The following is a 16,820-nucleotide window of genomic DNA, read 5'->3' on the forward strand; positions in this document are numbered from 1 at the left end:
TAATAATAATAATGAGGAGGAGGGGTTTTTAACCTGAAGAGCATTCAAAGATTTTAACTCAAATGGCATCTTTAACATAAAAGATGAACTTGGGTGTGCATCCACATTTAATAATGTAGTTGGCTGAATTTCACATACTTTTCATTGTTGTTGTATGGGTATTTAAAAAATTTAACAATAGTGAGAAACACAGAAACCCAATCCACAAAGCCAAGTGTCTGTCCTTTGACTGGGCACATCCCTAGACTGGAGATGGAAGCATAGCTCTTTCATGTTTGAAGACAATAGCCATTTTCATCATACAACTATATTAACTAAGGGAGCAAAAGACAGGAAACAAGTTAAATTTCCATCACAAGGAAACTGCTTAAATAAAGTATGGTACAACTTTGCAATGACAAACTATCCAGGTATTTAGAAAGTGATGTATAACTGTATGTGTTGATATAAAAAAAATGACCACTATACATTAAGAGAGATAATTGTAGAACACTAAATAGAATCTGAGAGCATGTGCATTAGCAATAGAATATCTTGGTTAAACTATATGAAACTGTTAATATTCGGCAGTCTCTAACCTATACGAATTTCAATTTCATACGGTTCAAATAATTATATATATACATGCTTGAATATGTCCAGAAAATTTTCTGAAAAGTTTACACAATAAACCTTTAGTGCTGGTTACTTCTTAGTAGTACTAGTAGGCTGAGGGGGTGGGGCATAGAAATTTTTATTTTCACCTGTATCCCCTTCTTTTCTGATTTGATTTTTATGAAAGATTGCTGAGCTAATCAACTCCCCTTTCTCTGATTTCACACTCACCATGTAACTTCTGGATGTAATTTTCCCTACACAGAGAAAAAACAATGACTGGTAAACATGATTACCTTGTGCTCTTGACAGGCATATTTGTCACTGTAAAAGACATAGAGAGGATTTTTTTAAAAACAGAATTTGAATTATGAAAACTAAGTAACGATTCACTTCAATAAATCCCTGGTTCATACTACTAATGAACCAAGGCAGTGGAAGTTACCAAGTAAAATGACTCAGAAAGGAAAATTCCTGATATTCATGAGAGCTTCAAGTGAATCAATGTGCAATAGTTTCACTATAATTCTCCCCTTGTTCCATCCCTACTGAGGTGACTCACAAGCTGTAAAAGTTTTTGGCCACTTATTTCAGGTTGGCTTTTGTTAGCATTGAAAGAGAATGCCTTTAATTAAAAAACACACACACCACACACACAGCTCTATTGAAGTACAGTTTACATATAATAAAATTTACCAGTTTAAAATGTACAGTTTGATGAGTTTCGACAAATATATATAATCAAGATATAGAATATTTTCATTTTTCTAAAAAATTCCCTTATATCTCTTTGCAGTTAGCCCCCTTCCCTATCTTCTAGTCTCTGGAAACTACTGATCTGTTTCTTGTCACTATGGTTTTGCTTTTTCTAGAATTTCATATAAGTGGAATCAAATAGCAGTAGCCTTTTGTGTCTGACTCCTTTCACTTACAATACTTTTGAGATTCACTCACGTTGTGTATATCAACAGTTGTTCCCTTTTATTGCTAAGTAGTAGTCTGTTGTATTTGTAAATAACAATTTTCTTATTTGTTGACTTTTTGATGGACATTTGGATTGTTTCCAGTTTTTCGCCTATTATGAATAAAGCTGCTTTGAACATTCATATATAAGTGTTCCTGTATACATGTTACCATGTCTTTCAAGATAAATACCTAGAATATATTTACACTGAATTGTAAATACATTGAACTGTAGATCATTGAATTGAATTGTAAGTATATGTTTAACTCCCCAATTCTTTGCAAAGTGGCTGTATCATTTTGCATTACTGAGATCAATGGTGAGAGTTTCAGTTGTTCCCCATGTTCACTGATACTTGGTGTTGTCAACTTAAAAATATTTAGCCATTCTAGTAGGTGTGTAGTGTATCTCGTTGTGGTTTTAATTTGCATTTCCCTAACGACTAATTCAGTTGTTCATCTTTTCAGGCTCTTGTTTTCTGTTTTTTTTAATCTTCTTTGGTGAAGTGTCATTTTAAATCTTTTTCCTATTTAAAAAAGTGTAGTATTTGTCTGAATACCAATCCTTTGCCAGGATATGTTTTGCAGTCTTTTTCTCCCAATCTGTGGTTTTCCTTTTTATTTTCTTAAGAATGTCTTGCCCGGCTGGTGTGGCTCAGTGGCTACTGTTGACCCATGAACCAAGAGGTCACCGGTTCGATTCCGGGTCAGGGCACAGGCCCGGGTTGCAGCCAGATCCCCAGTGGGAGGTGTGCAGGAGGCAGCCAATTGACGGTCCTCTCACATCAATGTTTCTATATCTCTATCCCTCTCTTCCTCTCTCTTTAAAATTAAAAAAAAATGTCTTTCAAAGAGCCAAAGTTTTAAATTTTGATGAAGTGCCGTTTATCAATTTTTCAATTTGTCTTCTCTAAGAAATTTTTGCCTAACCTGAAGTCACAAAGATTTCCTTTTATGTTTTCTTCTTATGATGTGAGATAACAACCAAGGTTCACTTTTTCCCATATGGATATCCAATTTCTCCAGAACCATTTGTGGAAAAGATGTCCTTCCCTCATTGAATTGCTGTATTATTTTGCTAGAGATTCCACAACAAAGTACCACACTGGGTGGCTTAAGTAACAGAAATTTATTTTCTCACAGTTCTGGAGGCTAGAAGTCCAAGATCAAGGTGTCAGCTGGGCCATGATCCCTGTGAAGGCTTTAGGGAACAATTTCTCCTTGTTTCTTTGGCTCTCTGTGGCCCCAGGCATTTTTTGACTTGTGGTTGAATGAATAAATAAGTCCAAAGACTAGATGACTTAAATCAAACTGCTGACACATGCACATAGATGCACACACAGTACTGCTCATGGAAGCATTGTTTCATATATTGAAAATTGGGAACAGGGTGGAGAAAAATACCTACTAATAGAGCATTGGCTATGTAAATTATAGTACATTTATACAATGGCATGCTATACAGCCATAATAGATGGTGATGTAGATTTGTATTTATTGAAAGGACAAGTTATCTAGGATACTATGTAAAGTAACAAACAAGTAGTCCCCAAAGCACAATTTATTGAATGGGGTGGACAGCTCCACACTCATTCATTCAACACAAATTGAACTTCTGCTCGGTTCCAGGCACCTCTAGACCCTAGAATATGCAATTGTATTTCTTTCTTACGTTATATGCAATCTTATTCCAGAACTGTTTAAAGCTGACCACACCATTTACTTTTCACCCGGAGATAAGAATGACTTGATGAAATAAGATAGAGTTTGTATGGAATGTTCCAGAATGCCTTGCCCTTGGGGGCTCACTGAACCCCCTTCTCCTCTTGAGAGGGCCATTTTTGCTGCACCCACAGTTAAATAACTGTATCACGATGAAATCCAGTTAAGGGTCCGTTAACATCAAGCAACGCCATTGATCCAAGGCCTCTCGACACTTCTGCCTATCAGATGCTCTTTGAGAGTTGAGGCCAGTGGTAGATGCACAGTGAATACATGTAAATTGACTTTCCTTAGCAGCTTTCTGAATACACTGTCAGAACAGATGTCATTTTCCAACGAGGAACCCTGGAGACCACAGGAAGTACAGCCTTCAGAACAATGGGCCCCATTCCAAGTGCTAATGTCTCCTCTTGGCTGATATAGTGCTTTCAAAAATTTCCACAGGAGAGTGAATTATGTCAAGGGGGATCTGGTGGTACAGTCTTATGCAGTTATTAAAATCATAAAATGTCTTTGAAGTTGGCTATATTATCTAAAAATTTTGAATTTTGCATTCTATTCCACTTTTTTATGTATTTAAAAAATAGCATCTTTCTTTAATAAGAAACATTTTTCTCCTTTGAGTAAAATCGAATCTTGAGGAAGGTTGACCTTGTTTATCTAGCTTTGTATTCTCCCTTGCATACCCCTGGTTTCTGGGAACCCCAGTTTGAAAAGTGCGGGCTCTCCTATTTTTGTTCTTATTTACACTTAAATAAGGACACAACTCTTCGACTTAGCTTTTCACTAGCTTGAAGTTACAATGCAGAGCAGGGGCCCCAGAGCAGTGTGGACAGAGAGGAGGCAGCTGTATTAGGATGTTTGCTACAATTAATAGAAATTTAGTTGAGCTACATAAATTGAAAGAAAAAATAAAAGCTGGACGCAGACTTCGTTTTAAGGATATGAGGAGTTTGAGCCCAGGGAACAGGAACCAGAAGGTTGTCTGGATTCAATCTCTGCACATTTCCTTCTCTCCAGATTGGCTCCCCATGATCCTCTGCACACACAGGAGAAATGTGGCCACCCTCAGACATGAATTTACAGGTAGCAGTTCCAGACATGTCACAGGCTGACATGGTCCCCTGGTTTCACATCCCGTGGGATGCTCTGGTTGCTCCATCTGCTATGGCAAGGAAAACAGCGTTTGCAGAACAAGCCTGCCTCCCTAGAGCACAAAGCAGTGTAAATTGGGCTGACGTGGCAAAGGGCAAAATCAGTGGCAAAGGCTGTTAATGGAATGAAGTTCTGTATGAGTAGAGCAGAAATAGAGAACTGACTGGCGGGTCTTTTGGTACACTGCTTTGAGAAAAATGGTCATCGAATCTGGTTGTAGATGCCTATGGTTTGTAAACATGTATAAAACTATGACCTCTTAATAAATTACAAACTAAATTTCATAATGACGATCAAATTCTTGACTCCTTTATTACTCCTCCTGACTATTTCATGTAGTTTTAAAAATTTAGATGCAATTTAGGGCCTGTTAAAAATAATTGAGGCGCTCGGCCAGGCGTGGCTCAGCCCTTGAGCATCTACCTAGGATCCAGGAGATCACGGTTCGATTCTCGGTCAGAGCTCATGCCCGGGTTGCGGGCTCGATCCCCAGTTGGGGTGTGAAGGAGGCAGCTGGTCAATGTCTCTCATCGTTGATGTTTTTCTCTCTCTCTCTCCTTTCCTCTCTCTGAAATCAATAAAGATATATTAAAAGAAAAAAATAACTGAGGCAAGTCCTAATGAGAGTATTCCCAGGGGTTTCTGGAGGATTAATTTAAAAATACCTGGTATTGTACACAAAGAAGGCAACATGTATCAGGCAGCAACCATGGCCCTACTTTTGGTTTGTTGTGTGTATCTCAGGAGCTGCTTGGTCTGTCACTCTGCATCTAGTATGTAAGTGGCCCGAAGAAAAACAGGCCAACATTAACAGATGTTATCTCCCTCTTAAAATCCTTCAGTGGTTCCAAACTTCTTTATATGGCATATTGAGCCCTTTGTGACATCACTTCCTGACTCCTTCGAACACCCCCCTTTACTGACTGTGTTCAAGCATTAAGTCAGGGCCTACTGGTGGAGGTGTGAAATCAGCGTGGTGGGTTGCCACCAGTATTTTCAGAGTGGAAGATAATAAAATAGAAAAGAGAACATATGTGGGATTCATAGTATCATTTGGTGAAATACAAGTTTCTGATATATGTCCATGTGAGTCCATGAACCAGATCATGCTGTTTGATTATCTTTTTTCTATAGGTTATGACCCAGATGTCTGAAAGCTACTGCTCCAGGTGCGGCCTCTCCCAGCTTCCTGCCCGCTCCTTTAGAACTGCATGCCTCTGCACACGCCAAGTATTTTTCCTTTGAGGACTGGCAAACATTGCCTTGTTTTTGAGTCCACTCAGGCATCACTTCCGATGTGAACTCTTAGCTCAACTCCAGGTTATCAGCAATTGGTTACATAAGCCTTTTTCACACTCAAGTCTGTGAGCTTCAGAAAGGACTGCCCATGTCTCATTTTTGGGTCTTCAGTGTTTAGCACAGTCTACTCAGAAGAGCTTATTAAATATCTGTTACTGAAGCTCTAAGCTCAAGGAGCTATTTACTTTTTAAAAACACTTGAAGCTTGAAAAGGAGTCTTTTAAAAGTTTAATACATATTCTGCTAAAACTTATTTTATGTTACTTTATCACTGTGGTTATATTCATTTTACATTATAGTAAAGAAATATAGCTAGGATAGTGATTCATCTCCAAGAAAGCAGTTCATATTGCTGTTTTTATTATTTTTATTTGCTAACAATATTCTTATTGTAAGAAATACAAAAAGCATGACAAATATACAAATAATTTTTTCGTTTTGCTTCTGTTTAGCTTGTGTAAAAGTGAAAACTGGACAGTGACATTTCAACACCAATTCTTAAAAAACAATAAATTTTCCATTTTCTGACAATAAATACCTAAATTTGCATTCTAGCACCCAGTAAGACATCCAGTTTCCAACGGATAATTGATGTGTAACCCTCTGAATTTTCTGACGTGACCTTCGCCACTGCAGCATTCACTCTTGGCAGTTCTCTCTCCAAGCACATCTTAGAGTAAGGCGCATGCTAGAATGGCTACTTCTGACCTCGGAAACCCGGGGTCATAGAGCATCCTTTACTTGAGCTACCTGTAAAAACAGGTTGCTAATGATCGGGTATTTAATGTGAGTTTTGGCAGCCACTGGCTTACATATTTTACACTACACAAACATCTACTTTTCAATTTTTTTTTTCTTCAGGTGGGAAGAGTCTAGATAAACTGACCTGTATTTTCATCTACCTAATGGGAAGGAAGCAAGATCATTCAGCTCAGGGTGCTATGAAGGGGATAACTAAGCTTTATATGCCCTTTTTTTTTTTTTTTTGGCCTCATGTGGGTTTTCTGTTTGGAAAGGAGGGATGGTCACTAGAGTGAGACTGTCCTCCCCCATTCTGTTCCTGTCTACCCCTGAGGCCATTTTTCTTTAAGGGTAAGTGATCTGGATATGCAGGAAGATTCTGTTTTCAGAGAGATGCACCGCACCCCTACTTTTGGAGAGCACAGGGTTTATGTACCTTGTGAGGAAGGATACCCAGGTGAACCTGCCAGGCCAGTGTCAATCTTGCATACGGAGAAGAGAGCAGAAGCTTTATCTACTATCAAGCCATCTGCCAGCATTCTTGTAAGACTGTGTTCCAGGCAGTAAATTTCCACATTGCTTCTTTGACCTGCTGACCCCAAAGCACCAAAACAGAGCATTCTGTGGCAATATGAGCAAACAGAATGAGAGCAATTTTGCACCTTTAAGAAACATGCACCCTTGTAAGTCTGTACCCTGATATTAATATAGCAGAATGAGTTTCAAGTATGAAGAAATACAGTAAAAGTAGAGCCTGTAAATGGATAGAAAACAGCAGCTTGAAATGTGGTTTGTATTCTTGGTTAGTTTTTCTCTTTGTACCACAGCCCAAACGGAATGCTCTGTTGAATGAGCTGGCTTAAAAATCAAGATATATACAAAAATGCTAGATTTGAGATTGGTGTGAGCACACTCTGCGCCGGGCACCAGGAGCTTTCTCTTGACTGTGGCCAGCAGAAGGGCAAGTAAGGATGGTGGCCAAGCCTGAGTTACACCCATGATGCTGAAAGGATCTCTCATCATGTCCCTGATGCCAAGAGCAGCAGAGGGTGGAGAGCACCACATGGACTGGCCAGGATGGGGGCCGGGAGCACCTCAGAGGGGGGGAGGAGGAGATGCAGGGGATAGGCGAGTATTGGTTATCCTGGGCTGGTTCACACAGTCTAGATGAGTGTCTGACATGCACACGCACAGTCTCTACATCTCCAGATCTGTGATTTCAAACACACAAACCAAATTAATATTTTTTCTACTTTTAGAACACTTTCTATTCTAAGTCAAAAAAAGAAAAGCTCACTGGGTGTGACATCCTTGCTGAAACCTAGAAGCAAGCTTTGACTAGGCCCAATGGGAACGCAGAAACACGAATACATTTCACACATCTCAGAAATGATAATCCTGTAAGACCCTCTAGTTCTAACCTGCACTCTACGGGCACTGATATTGTGCTTCTTTGAACACATACTGCTCTGCTAGACCAAACACTTGCCACTCAACCTTCAGATCCAAACGTAAAATACCAGAAATGCAACAAGCTTCTGAGGTTGCTGGGAACTGTTGGTTGTTAAGATCCCACAGCTGACTACTGTACACACAGTCCTTGTTTTTATTACCAGACTGGGTTGCTTCTGTACAAAACCAAGTTGAGCGAAGCACGAACTTGGACTTCTCCATCTAACACGTTCTGGAAGCTTCAAGGCACAAGCTGACAGCTCTGCTTCTACAGAAAACTCACACTGCTCTCCTTTCCACTGCTCTCCTGTTCCCATTACTGCACACAACGCCTATGAGGGCTCTAAATCGCACCGGGGAAGCTTCTCAAGGCCAGACAAGAGGCACTGCCCAGGCATCTACTCCAATGGCCATCAGGCAGTTCCTAAATTAAGGCGGTATCCGATGCTTTTCTACCTGTAGTTTTTATTTTTGCTGTACTTTCACACTATATTATTATATGAATATTTGCAAAAGAACTACTACAAAGTCCTTTGCTTTAATTCCTTTATATAACGATAGTTAAAACATCTAGACACAAGAACACTATATCTATAGACTTAAATTCTACTACCATGTTAAAATGCATGCAGCTTATTTGGGGGCTTCATCTAATTTTTATTTTCCGAGTTCCGTCAAGACCATGATAATGAAGGTTAAATGCATATCTTAATTCGGCTTGCCTTCAGTTGTACTTTCACAGGGCTAGTGTGATACAGAAATAAATAATATAAATGAATAATAATAGAAATAATTTATGCAAATGTAGAAAAACTTGAAATAGATATTCCTTACCTTGTTAAGTGCTGACCCTATGGGTAGTTGATGCTATTCACTCCATGTACTAACTAATGTATTTATTACTTGTCATAGTAAAATAAATGAATGCAAATAAGTGAGGAACCATAATAGTCACGTATACATTGTTGCAAACACAGGACCAAAATGATAAGATACATAATGCACTTGGGGGGAGGTGTGTGTTCAAGAAATCTATTATTGCTGGAATCTCTTTTCATTATTGAGACTTCAAGGTCAAACTGGAAATTGCTGGTGAACACAGAACTATTGCTAGCTAATACACAGTATTGCATTTCATAAAACTTAAAATTAGAAACTTTCAAGTGAGGGTATAAAGGGTAACTTCAGGACTGTAACCTAAGCACATGAATGGAATTTGGCTAGAAACCACGAGAGTTAGAAATTAAATAACTGTGTGGCTCTATGCTTGATTAGTGCTACAGTCATAGCTCTTGGTAGTAATATGTACAATTATGTGCCCCCGTAAGAAAACCTACATTTAACAATCCAAACTCCTAAAATATAGAATGGTTGATTATTTGCCTAACAAAAAAATTAATACAAAAGTTCCTCTAAACAGGAAAATCCCCTACTACATGAGATAATTTGCTTACAAGCCTTTCATTACTTGACAAAGAAAAAAAAAGAGAAAGACAAAAATTAGGAACAAAAGAGTTAGGAGCTTTTGCCAACTGAGGATGAAGCAGAAAATAAAGTTTCACAACAGAACTTTTCCAGGCATATCTTTTGCCTTCATATAATGTAGAATGATAGAAAATAAAAAAATAAACAAAAATCTTTCCTGTAATTATACATCTTAAAAAAACAACAACAAAAAAGCAACTGAGCTTAGAGCTTGCGAGATGCCTGACAGCTTCCTACAGAGCAGCATCTCTTTATTACCTGAACTGTGGGAGAATTGTGTTGTACTTATTTCTGCACAGAAGACACCGGTCTGCGTCCCGGGACATCTGACGGCCTCAGGCTGCAGAGCAGATGCCTCCGAGACAGCAGCGGGCGCGGGGGACGGGGCCGCGCACCCGGGGGCGGGGGTGGGGGTTGTTTCGGGAGGGGGGGACAAATAGAGTAGAGCAAATAGAATTCAGACTGGTCCAGCTGACAGCTGACTCGCGGTCTGCGCTGGGCCTGCAGCTGCACCCCCTTCGGAGGGGCTCCCGGTGGCGGGCCCTGGGGCCCCTCGCGCGGGCTGCGGTCCTGCGGGAACCCCCGAGTCCTGCCTGAGGGCTGCTCCCTAGAGAGAAGCGGGCCCCACGGAGCTCCTGCCGCTCATCAGCAGGAGGCTGCCTCCTGCCCTGCTGTTGAGGGGGCTCCGAAGAAGACTGTGATCTCCTTCCTCCTAGATTTCAGCGACACTACTGGGGAAAGTGCCTTCTAAAAGGAGACGGCATCTGGGGGTTAATGGGCCTCTGGGCAGACCTGTGACTTCAACCAGGAGAGCCCAGCCCGGCGGGCTCCGCGGCTGAGCACGACCTAGGAGCCAGGGGATCCGGGTTCGGTTCCCGGGCAGGGCACAGGCCCGGGCTGCGGGCTCGACCCCCCGGCAGGGGGCGCAGGGGGCAGCCGATCCATGACTCTCTCATTGATGTTTCTCTCTCCCCCTCTCCCTTCCTCTCTCTCTCTGAAATCAATAGATATATTTAAAAAAAAAAAAAAAAAAGCCTTACCTTACCTCCAGTCTTAGGCAACCACTGGTCTGTTTAAAAAAAAAAAAAAGTACATGGATATCTACATTTACATCTATAATAAAGTTGCCAAGAACTTCACGATGGAGAAATTAAAGACTTGTGTAGGTATGCTCATGTTTAGACAAAATTTTTAAAAATTATAATTTGTGAATTTATACTTGTGATTATACAAATGGAAAAATTACCAGGTCTTTCAGTATTTCAGGGCTGTTTCAGCATAGCTGATTCTTTAGAAAAATAGTTTTGCTATTTAATAACTGATGTGTTGCCTATTTTATTCATCTTATTTTTTTTAACTAGGATTAAAAACTTAACGTCTAATGGCCACCATGGTAAAATATGTAGGGAATGTGAAAGCAGCAGACAGGGGGTTTGGTGCTTGGGCTTACACTCCTAACAAAATGAGTGTTGCCTTTTTAGTAATAATAATCCTGTCCATCTTTGAAACTTCTGCACCTAGAAAAGTGAGGTAATTAGGTACCTCAAAAAATGGTTTTTAAATAAATGAATGCCTAGGCTTTCTTTACTTACTTACATGATCAAAATGAGTGTATTATCCATTCTCAAGAACAATTGCAGACAATCCTTCAGAACCTAGCTAACAACTAAAATATCTAAGTTACAGAATAGTATGAAGACTATTTGCCATCCTGAAAAACAAGTACTAGGAAAGAGCTAAGTATGTGCAGAAAAATAAAATTAGAATGAAGTCTTCAGATATATCTCTTCAGCCTTGCTCAGATTCAACCCCGCCCCCCCAAAGTGCCACCTTGTGGAATATACTGGAATAAAACAAAACTCAGGATAGTGTGAATTTTAAAACAGACCTTTGCACCGCTTTTTCCTACCATATTAACTTCCAGTTGCAGTAATACAATTGAAATTGATGCTTGGAAAAAGCCAATACTTATTTTCAGGTGGCTCTTGTTTTCTTCTTGAAGGCCAGAGCACCAGTATCAAGGAAACAAGCATGTTGGTGGAAGTTCATATTCATTTACCTAAATTAACTCCCTGGGAGTGCTGAGAAACAGAAATCATTTTGAAAGGCGCACTCATGCCTCATTAAAGAAAAACACAAACACCTAATTGGCGAAAAGGTTTAAAATCAGAACCTGCCTCTTTTTGTTGTTTACAAAGGTCAGAAGATAGAACAGGCCAAAAGAATATTTTTGGTTTTTCTGAAAAAGTACATGTTAGAAATGCTTGAGATATAAGTGTGTAACAAAACTAGGTTGAAAACTGCACTGTTAAGGAAAATGCTGTTTTCTTATGCTTTTGAGGAAAACACCACTACTAATTATCTGAGGACTTACACTGCTTGACAGGCTTTTGGTAGCTTCAAGAAATTTCTCCACTATGGAGAAGGAATATGTAACTATTTTTCTAATTATACATCTGAATGCATTGAATACACATGCACATGATAAATGGTTTGGGTTTCACAATTTTTCAAAGATCCAGGTGGCATAGGAAATACATGCCTTTTAAAAATTCCTCTTTAAAAAAAAAAAAAAGAACATTCTTAGACTTGCATAACAAGTGTAGCTTCATATGGATGCTTCTTTCCACGAAATGAGAAAGGAATACTGATGGTTTAGTTTGCTCAGCTCAACTTTTGAAATGGTAATTGTTTGGAATGGCTCCTCCAAGTTCATAGTGGTCAGATGACTTCAGTATCAATTCTTACAATATATTTGTGAAAATATATATCCCTCAAAATAGATTTCACTTTGAAATGTCCTTCTTTGAATACCTTCATTTTCTCTAGATTTTCCTCTATCAACTGCCTGCTGTTTTATGATTTTTAAAGATTTAGAAATCATTTAACGTCTTTATTTTTAGAAATACATTATTTTTACATGTCACAATGTAAAATAAGCATTTTTGTGAATTCTGTCACTACCTATGAATTTATAATATTTCAATCTTTTCTTTCCAAAGTAAATATTCTATAGTCTCTATACTAACACAATTAAGTAATTCTCGGGGCTTATTAAATTTTCAACATTATTCTTTCTTAGACCCAAGAATGCAACAAAAGCCTGCTTTTGGAAAATGTGTGACACTCTCATGTGCTTATCATAAAAACAGTCAAGCTGTCACTTAGAAGAAGCAATTCTTTGGAGAGAAGAATTTTAATATGTTTATGATATTCAAAAGCTTACATGATTTAATTTCCATAATGGAATGAGAACTGCTGTTACTGACTTTTACAGGCATGACTTTTAAGAGAAGCAGCTATAGTTAGCTAAAAGATCATTTAAAATACAGAATTTAAGATTCAAAATGTTTGGTACAATTTAAGTTTTTCCTCATCATTATGGATAGTACCACATCCTGGAGTCAAACTATAAATTTCTCAATTAAAAGGTATACGTTTTCTTTAAAATATTAACATCCAGTGCATTCTGAAATCTTCATTTTTACTTAAAACTAAAAGGTTGAGATTCTATTCTTAGGTGAACATTCTGCACTATTTTTAGTAGGTCACCTGGGGCTAAATGAAGTCTGCCGTTCACAGTGTGTGTTTCCTGAGAGAAAATCGTGAGAATACAGGGGGCTGAAATGGCCCAGAGCTTTCTTCCAAAACTGGTTCTTTTGCTCCTTGAGTTCCCATCCACTTCAAAGGGGAGACACAGGGGAGGCTCCAATGCACTGGATTCTTACAAGCTCTTAGAAATTGTGTTTTTAAGGTTATAAGGTTAGGTCTTTATTACCCTTTGCCACCTAATAGCTATGATGACTAAAGGGGCAGGTTTTTCCTTTACTCTTTTTAAATGTACGTTTTTACAATTCCACCCTGCACAACAGTTCCCACAATGCCTGGGCCAGCAGGATGGAGTATGATATAGAAACTGTCGTGCACATTTTTGGACAAGTACTAGAAATTCAAATGCAATTTCAAATCTCTTGCCATATTTTTACTGCTATAAGCTGCTTCAGTATAACTCTGGGGCAGTGTGACCTTTTCAGCTGATCACGGGCTAGCTTTGGGCAAAGATGTTTGAAAACATGTGTCACAGAAGGATAGCTGTAGTCAGTAAGTTTGCATTCTGCTATATGCTTCTAAGAGCCCTGAGGGCAGGTGTGCTGGTGTGGGATCTGGATTTCAGAAGCCAGAAGCCGTGAGCCTGATGTAAAGGACAGAAAACAAGAAAGTAATCACTCAATTGTCACAACCACAACCGTGGAAGAGCTGGGGACAGACCCTTAACAAGTTCAGAGAGGCTGGGATGCCCTCTCATTCGGCTTCTCAGAGGATAATTTACCAAGGATCTAATACCATAATGTTTGTACTTTAAGTTTTCTTTATAAACACTGCTGAGAAATGAACCCAAATAAAAGTTGAGCTCTCATCTGTTTAAAATTCTAAAGAATGCTGAAAGAATTCCAGTTTAGAACTGCTGCATTTTTCTCGAGCAAACTTATGAAAATTTTGCAAAAGCAAAAACTCAAGCTATGGTCACTTCAACCATGGGTACTAACAGAAAAGCTCATGATCAACCAGTGCAGTGAGTTTTAAAATTCAATTTCTAGGCCCCAGCAAAAATGTCTTTGTGTTTTGTTCCCTATCAGAGGAAACACAGAACTCAGGTTTCCAGGGGAGACTGCTAGCACATCTTGCCCTAACTGCTCTGGATTCAATATATCTCAAGCATTTACAGTTATGACAAAGCATAATGCTGTCACAATGAAGAAAGTGTTAAACATTCTTATGGCCCATCTTTTCATCCGCATCTTGCTTTAGAAAAATGTTCCTGCTCTTCAAGTGACCGAATCAGAACAATGTTAAACAATATATGTATTAAAAAAGAATGGTTCCTGATCCAAAAAGCTCTCAAGGAGAAAACTCTCCTAATTTATCTCTTGTTCAAGACAGTCACATACAATATTAAGCTGTGAGGCATTCAGTAAGGCTTGACTATGCACAAACATCCCTTGGAACATTTCCTACTCAGTGAAGCGATGTCCCTTCTTTGAAAACTCTAACCCTAAATGTGGCCTAACTGTCACATGAACTCAAAACATGAGTCAGAAAGCAAAGGTAGCTAAAAGTCCCCTAATCTGGGTCTTCTGGGTATCAGAGCCAGAGGAGCACTCACCACAAATAAGGCAGTGACGGTCCGAAATATAAAGTACTACAGAGAGAAAGGCAAGAGGAAGAGTGAAGCCGTTCTCAATGCCCGAGTCAGGCCGGCTCTGCGGACAGCGGGAGCGTGCGCGAGGCTCTGGAAACGAGCACAGCCCGGGGGGTGGAGCCAACGGTGTTTTATAGAGTAAATATTTCTCTCTAAAAAACAAAGAGATTCTTCCAGATGCTACACGGACGGTGTATCCCGTAAAAACATAAAACACTAAGTAACAGTTTCAAGCCATCTATAGCTGGTGAGAGAATAGCCCGTCTTGAATGCCAGGTAGGGAGAGCGCGTTAGAGCCAGAGCCAGGGGACCCGCTAGGGCCGTGGAACTGCAGCCACCAGCCACGCTCCGGCTCTTTCCGAACGGTCACTGAAGAAAGGAAGGAAGGGAGAAAGAAGAAAGAGCACGCACACAGCTTAAGCAACCTGTTACTGGTTATGTAATGGCAGTAATATATATAGAAGCGCTGGGGGATAGATAAGGTGGATACTTCGAAAACAAGGCAGTGCATTGTAGAAAAAGTACAGTGTCATAGGTGGGGAAAACTTAAATGGCATTCCTGTCTCTAGTCAGAGAACTGCTCTCCAAACCAAACCAGGGAACAGTTTCCGACCAACTCCTAAAATCAAAAACAAAACAACGACGACGAAAAGGAAATACATTTTAAACCAGGAAATAAAGGTTTTCTCTATTCGTTTTTGGACAATTTTACCTATTTGAGGTACATTGCCTAAATCTATACCAAGTAAGAAAGAGCTTATAGGATATTTTTTCAAAAGAAACAATAAAGCATATTATACAGGTTAAAATGGACTCAGAATGAGTCAATTCAGCTTTTTGCAGAGTAAATGGAATGTGTGCTTTAAAAAATAGGTTTCTTAAAAGATACTAGAGTTTTCCCCCCCTTTTGTTATGTGTATAAAACTTCATCTAGACAATGAACCTTTTACTATTAACAAATTTACTATTTTTGACCAGAAGAGAAACTCTGAGGGTATAGGCTCAACTTTCTAACTTGGGGAGCCTATTCTGGTGGGTAAAAAACCTTCAGTCAACCGATGCCTGTTATTGATGGGTCACCTTGAGTATCTAAAATTCAATGATTCTCGTCGTTTACAGAAAGTAACACTTTAAGAGATCAAGAATCACACACACATTCACTCGCACATGCTCACTCCAAAGTACCAAATCAGGCTCGGCAGCTGCTGAGACTACATCAGAATCAGCTGTGCCTGGATTGCTCACTTTACACTGGCAGCATTCAAGGTTAGAAAAATGAAATGGCAGCATGATTGGTCAGCAGCTTCTCTTCTGGAATTTTTCCAGGTTTTTGAAACAGACAGACAGACAAACACACAATGCATGAACATAAAGCTGCAATCACTCTTGCATTGATTTCAAACAGTAAACTAGGCCGTTTCCTTGGAGAAGCAGAGCCCGTCCAGAAGACGGCAGCTAGAAGGTCTCCAGCCAGTGATCTTCAGCAGCTCTGCAGGGCTTACTCAGGGGGACCCATCAGCCACCAACGGTGTTCTCCAGGGGATCCGCTCAAGGCAGCGGCTGGGAGCTCAGGCTGTATTCATCTCTGAGCTGTTCTGGCTGGGAGGCAGGTGGGAATCCAGGTTCTCCTTGCGCCTTTCCAGGTCATGGAAGTATGGGTGAGACAGGGCGCCGTAGGCAGATATTCTTTTGGCTGGATTAAATGTCAAGCACTTCTGTAATAAAGACAAAATAATTGACTGACATAAAACATGTCCGTTAAAAAATGTGCCCATATAGTTATACATCTTCACTGCCATGAGCTATGTGCATCTATGATGAGACAGTACTCATCTGATATATGTGCTTAATCTATAAACTGCCCCTCAGGAAAAGGTGACACCCTTTGGGTTGCCTGTGGACTGTTACTACCCAGAATTTCTCTGCAACCCACTCCAGGTCCTTTAAAAGATATTATTATTATTATTATTATTGTATGAATATAACTTTATTTAGGTAGTGATTTTTTCCTAATGCCATCAAACTTAATGCTATAGTCCGAGACTTCACCCTAACTTTGAATGCTTCCCCAAGATTTGTTAGTGTATAGGGAATGGCAGGGTACTGTTCAGGTGGAAAGGGTAATTACTGAACTATTATCCAAACCAGAACAGTTTCTGACAAATTCCTGAAATCAAAAACAAAAAACAAAATAACAAACACATTTCAA

At 39.5% G+C, this 16,820-nt stretch overlaps 1 protein-coding gene across 1 annotated transcript in view; it reads right to left on the minus strand.

Annotated features, from left to right (window-relative positions):
• Positions 1-6,072: 6,072 nt before the first annotated feature.
• Positions 6,073-16,820, minus strand: part of CDK6 (cyclin dependent kinase 6) — a 208,286-nt gene continuing 197,538 nt past the window's right edge. Inside the window, exon 7 of the mRNA XM_016218819.2 lies at positions 6,073-16,326. Coding sequence (XP_016074305.1) covers positions 16,180-16,326 — 147 coding nt within the window. The 3' untranslated portion in view covers positions 6,073-16,179. The remainder of the gene's footprint in view (positions 16,327-16,820) is intronic.

The sequence above is a fragment of the Miniopterus natalensis genome, chromosome 10 (assembly GCF_054644295.1).
Source record: "Miniopterus natalensis isolate mMinNat1 chromosome 10, mMinNat1.hap1, whole genome shotgun sequence".
Lineage (NCBI taxonomy): Eukaryota > Metazoa > Chordata > Mammalia > Chiroptera > Miniopteridae > Miniopterus > Miniopterus natalensis.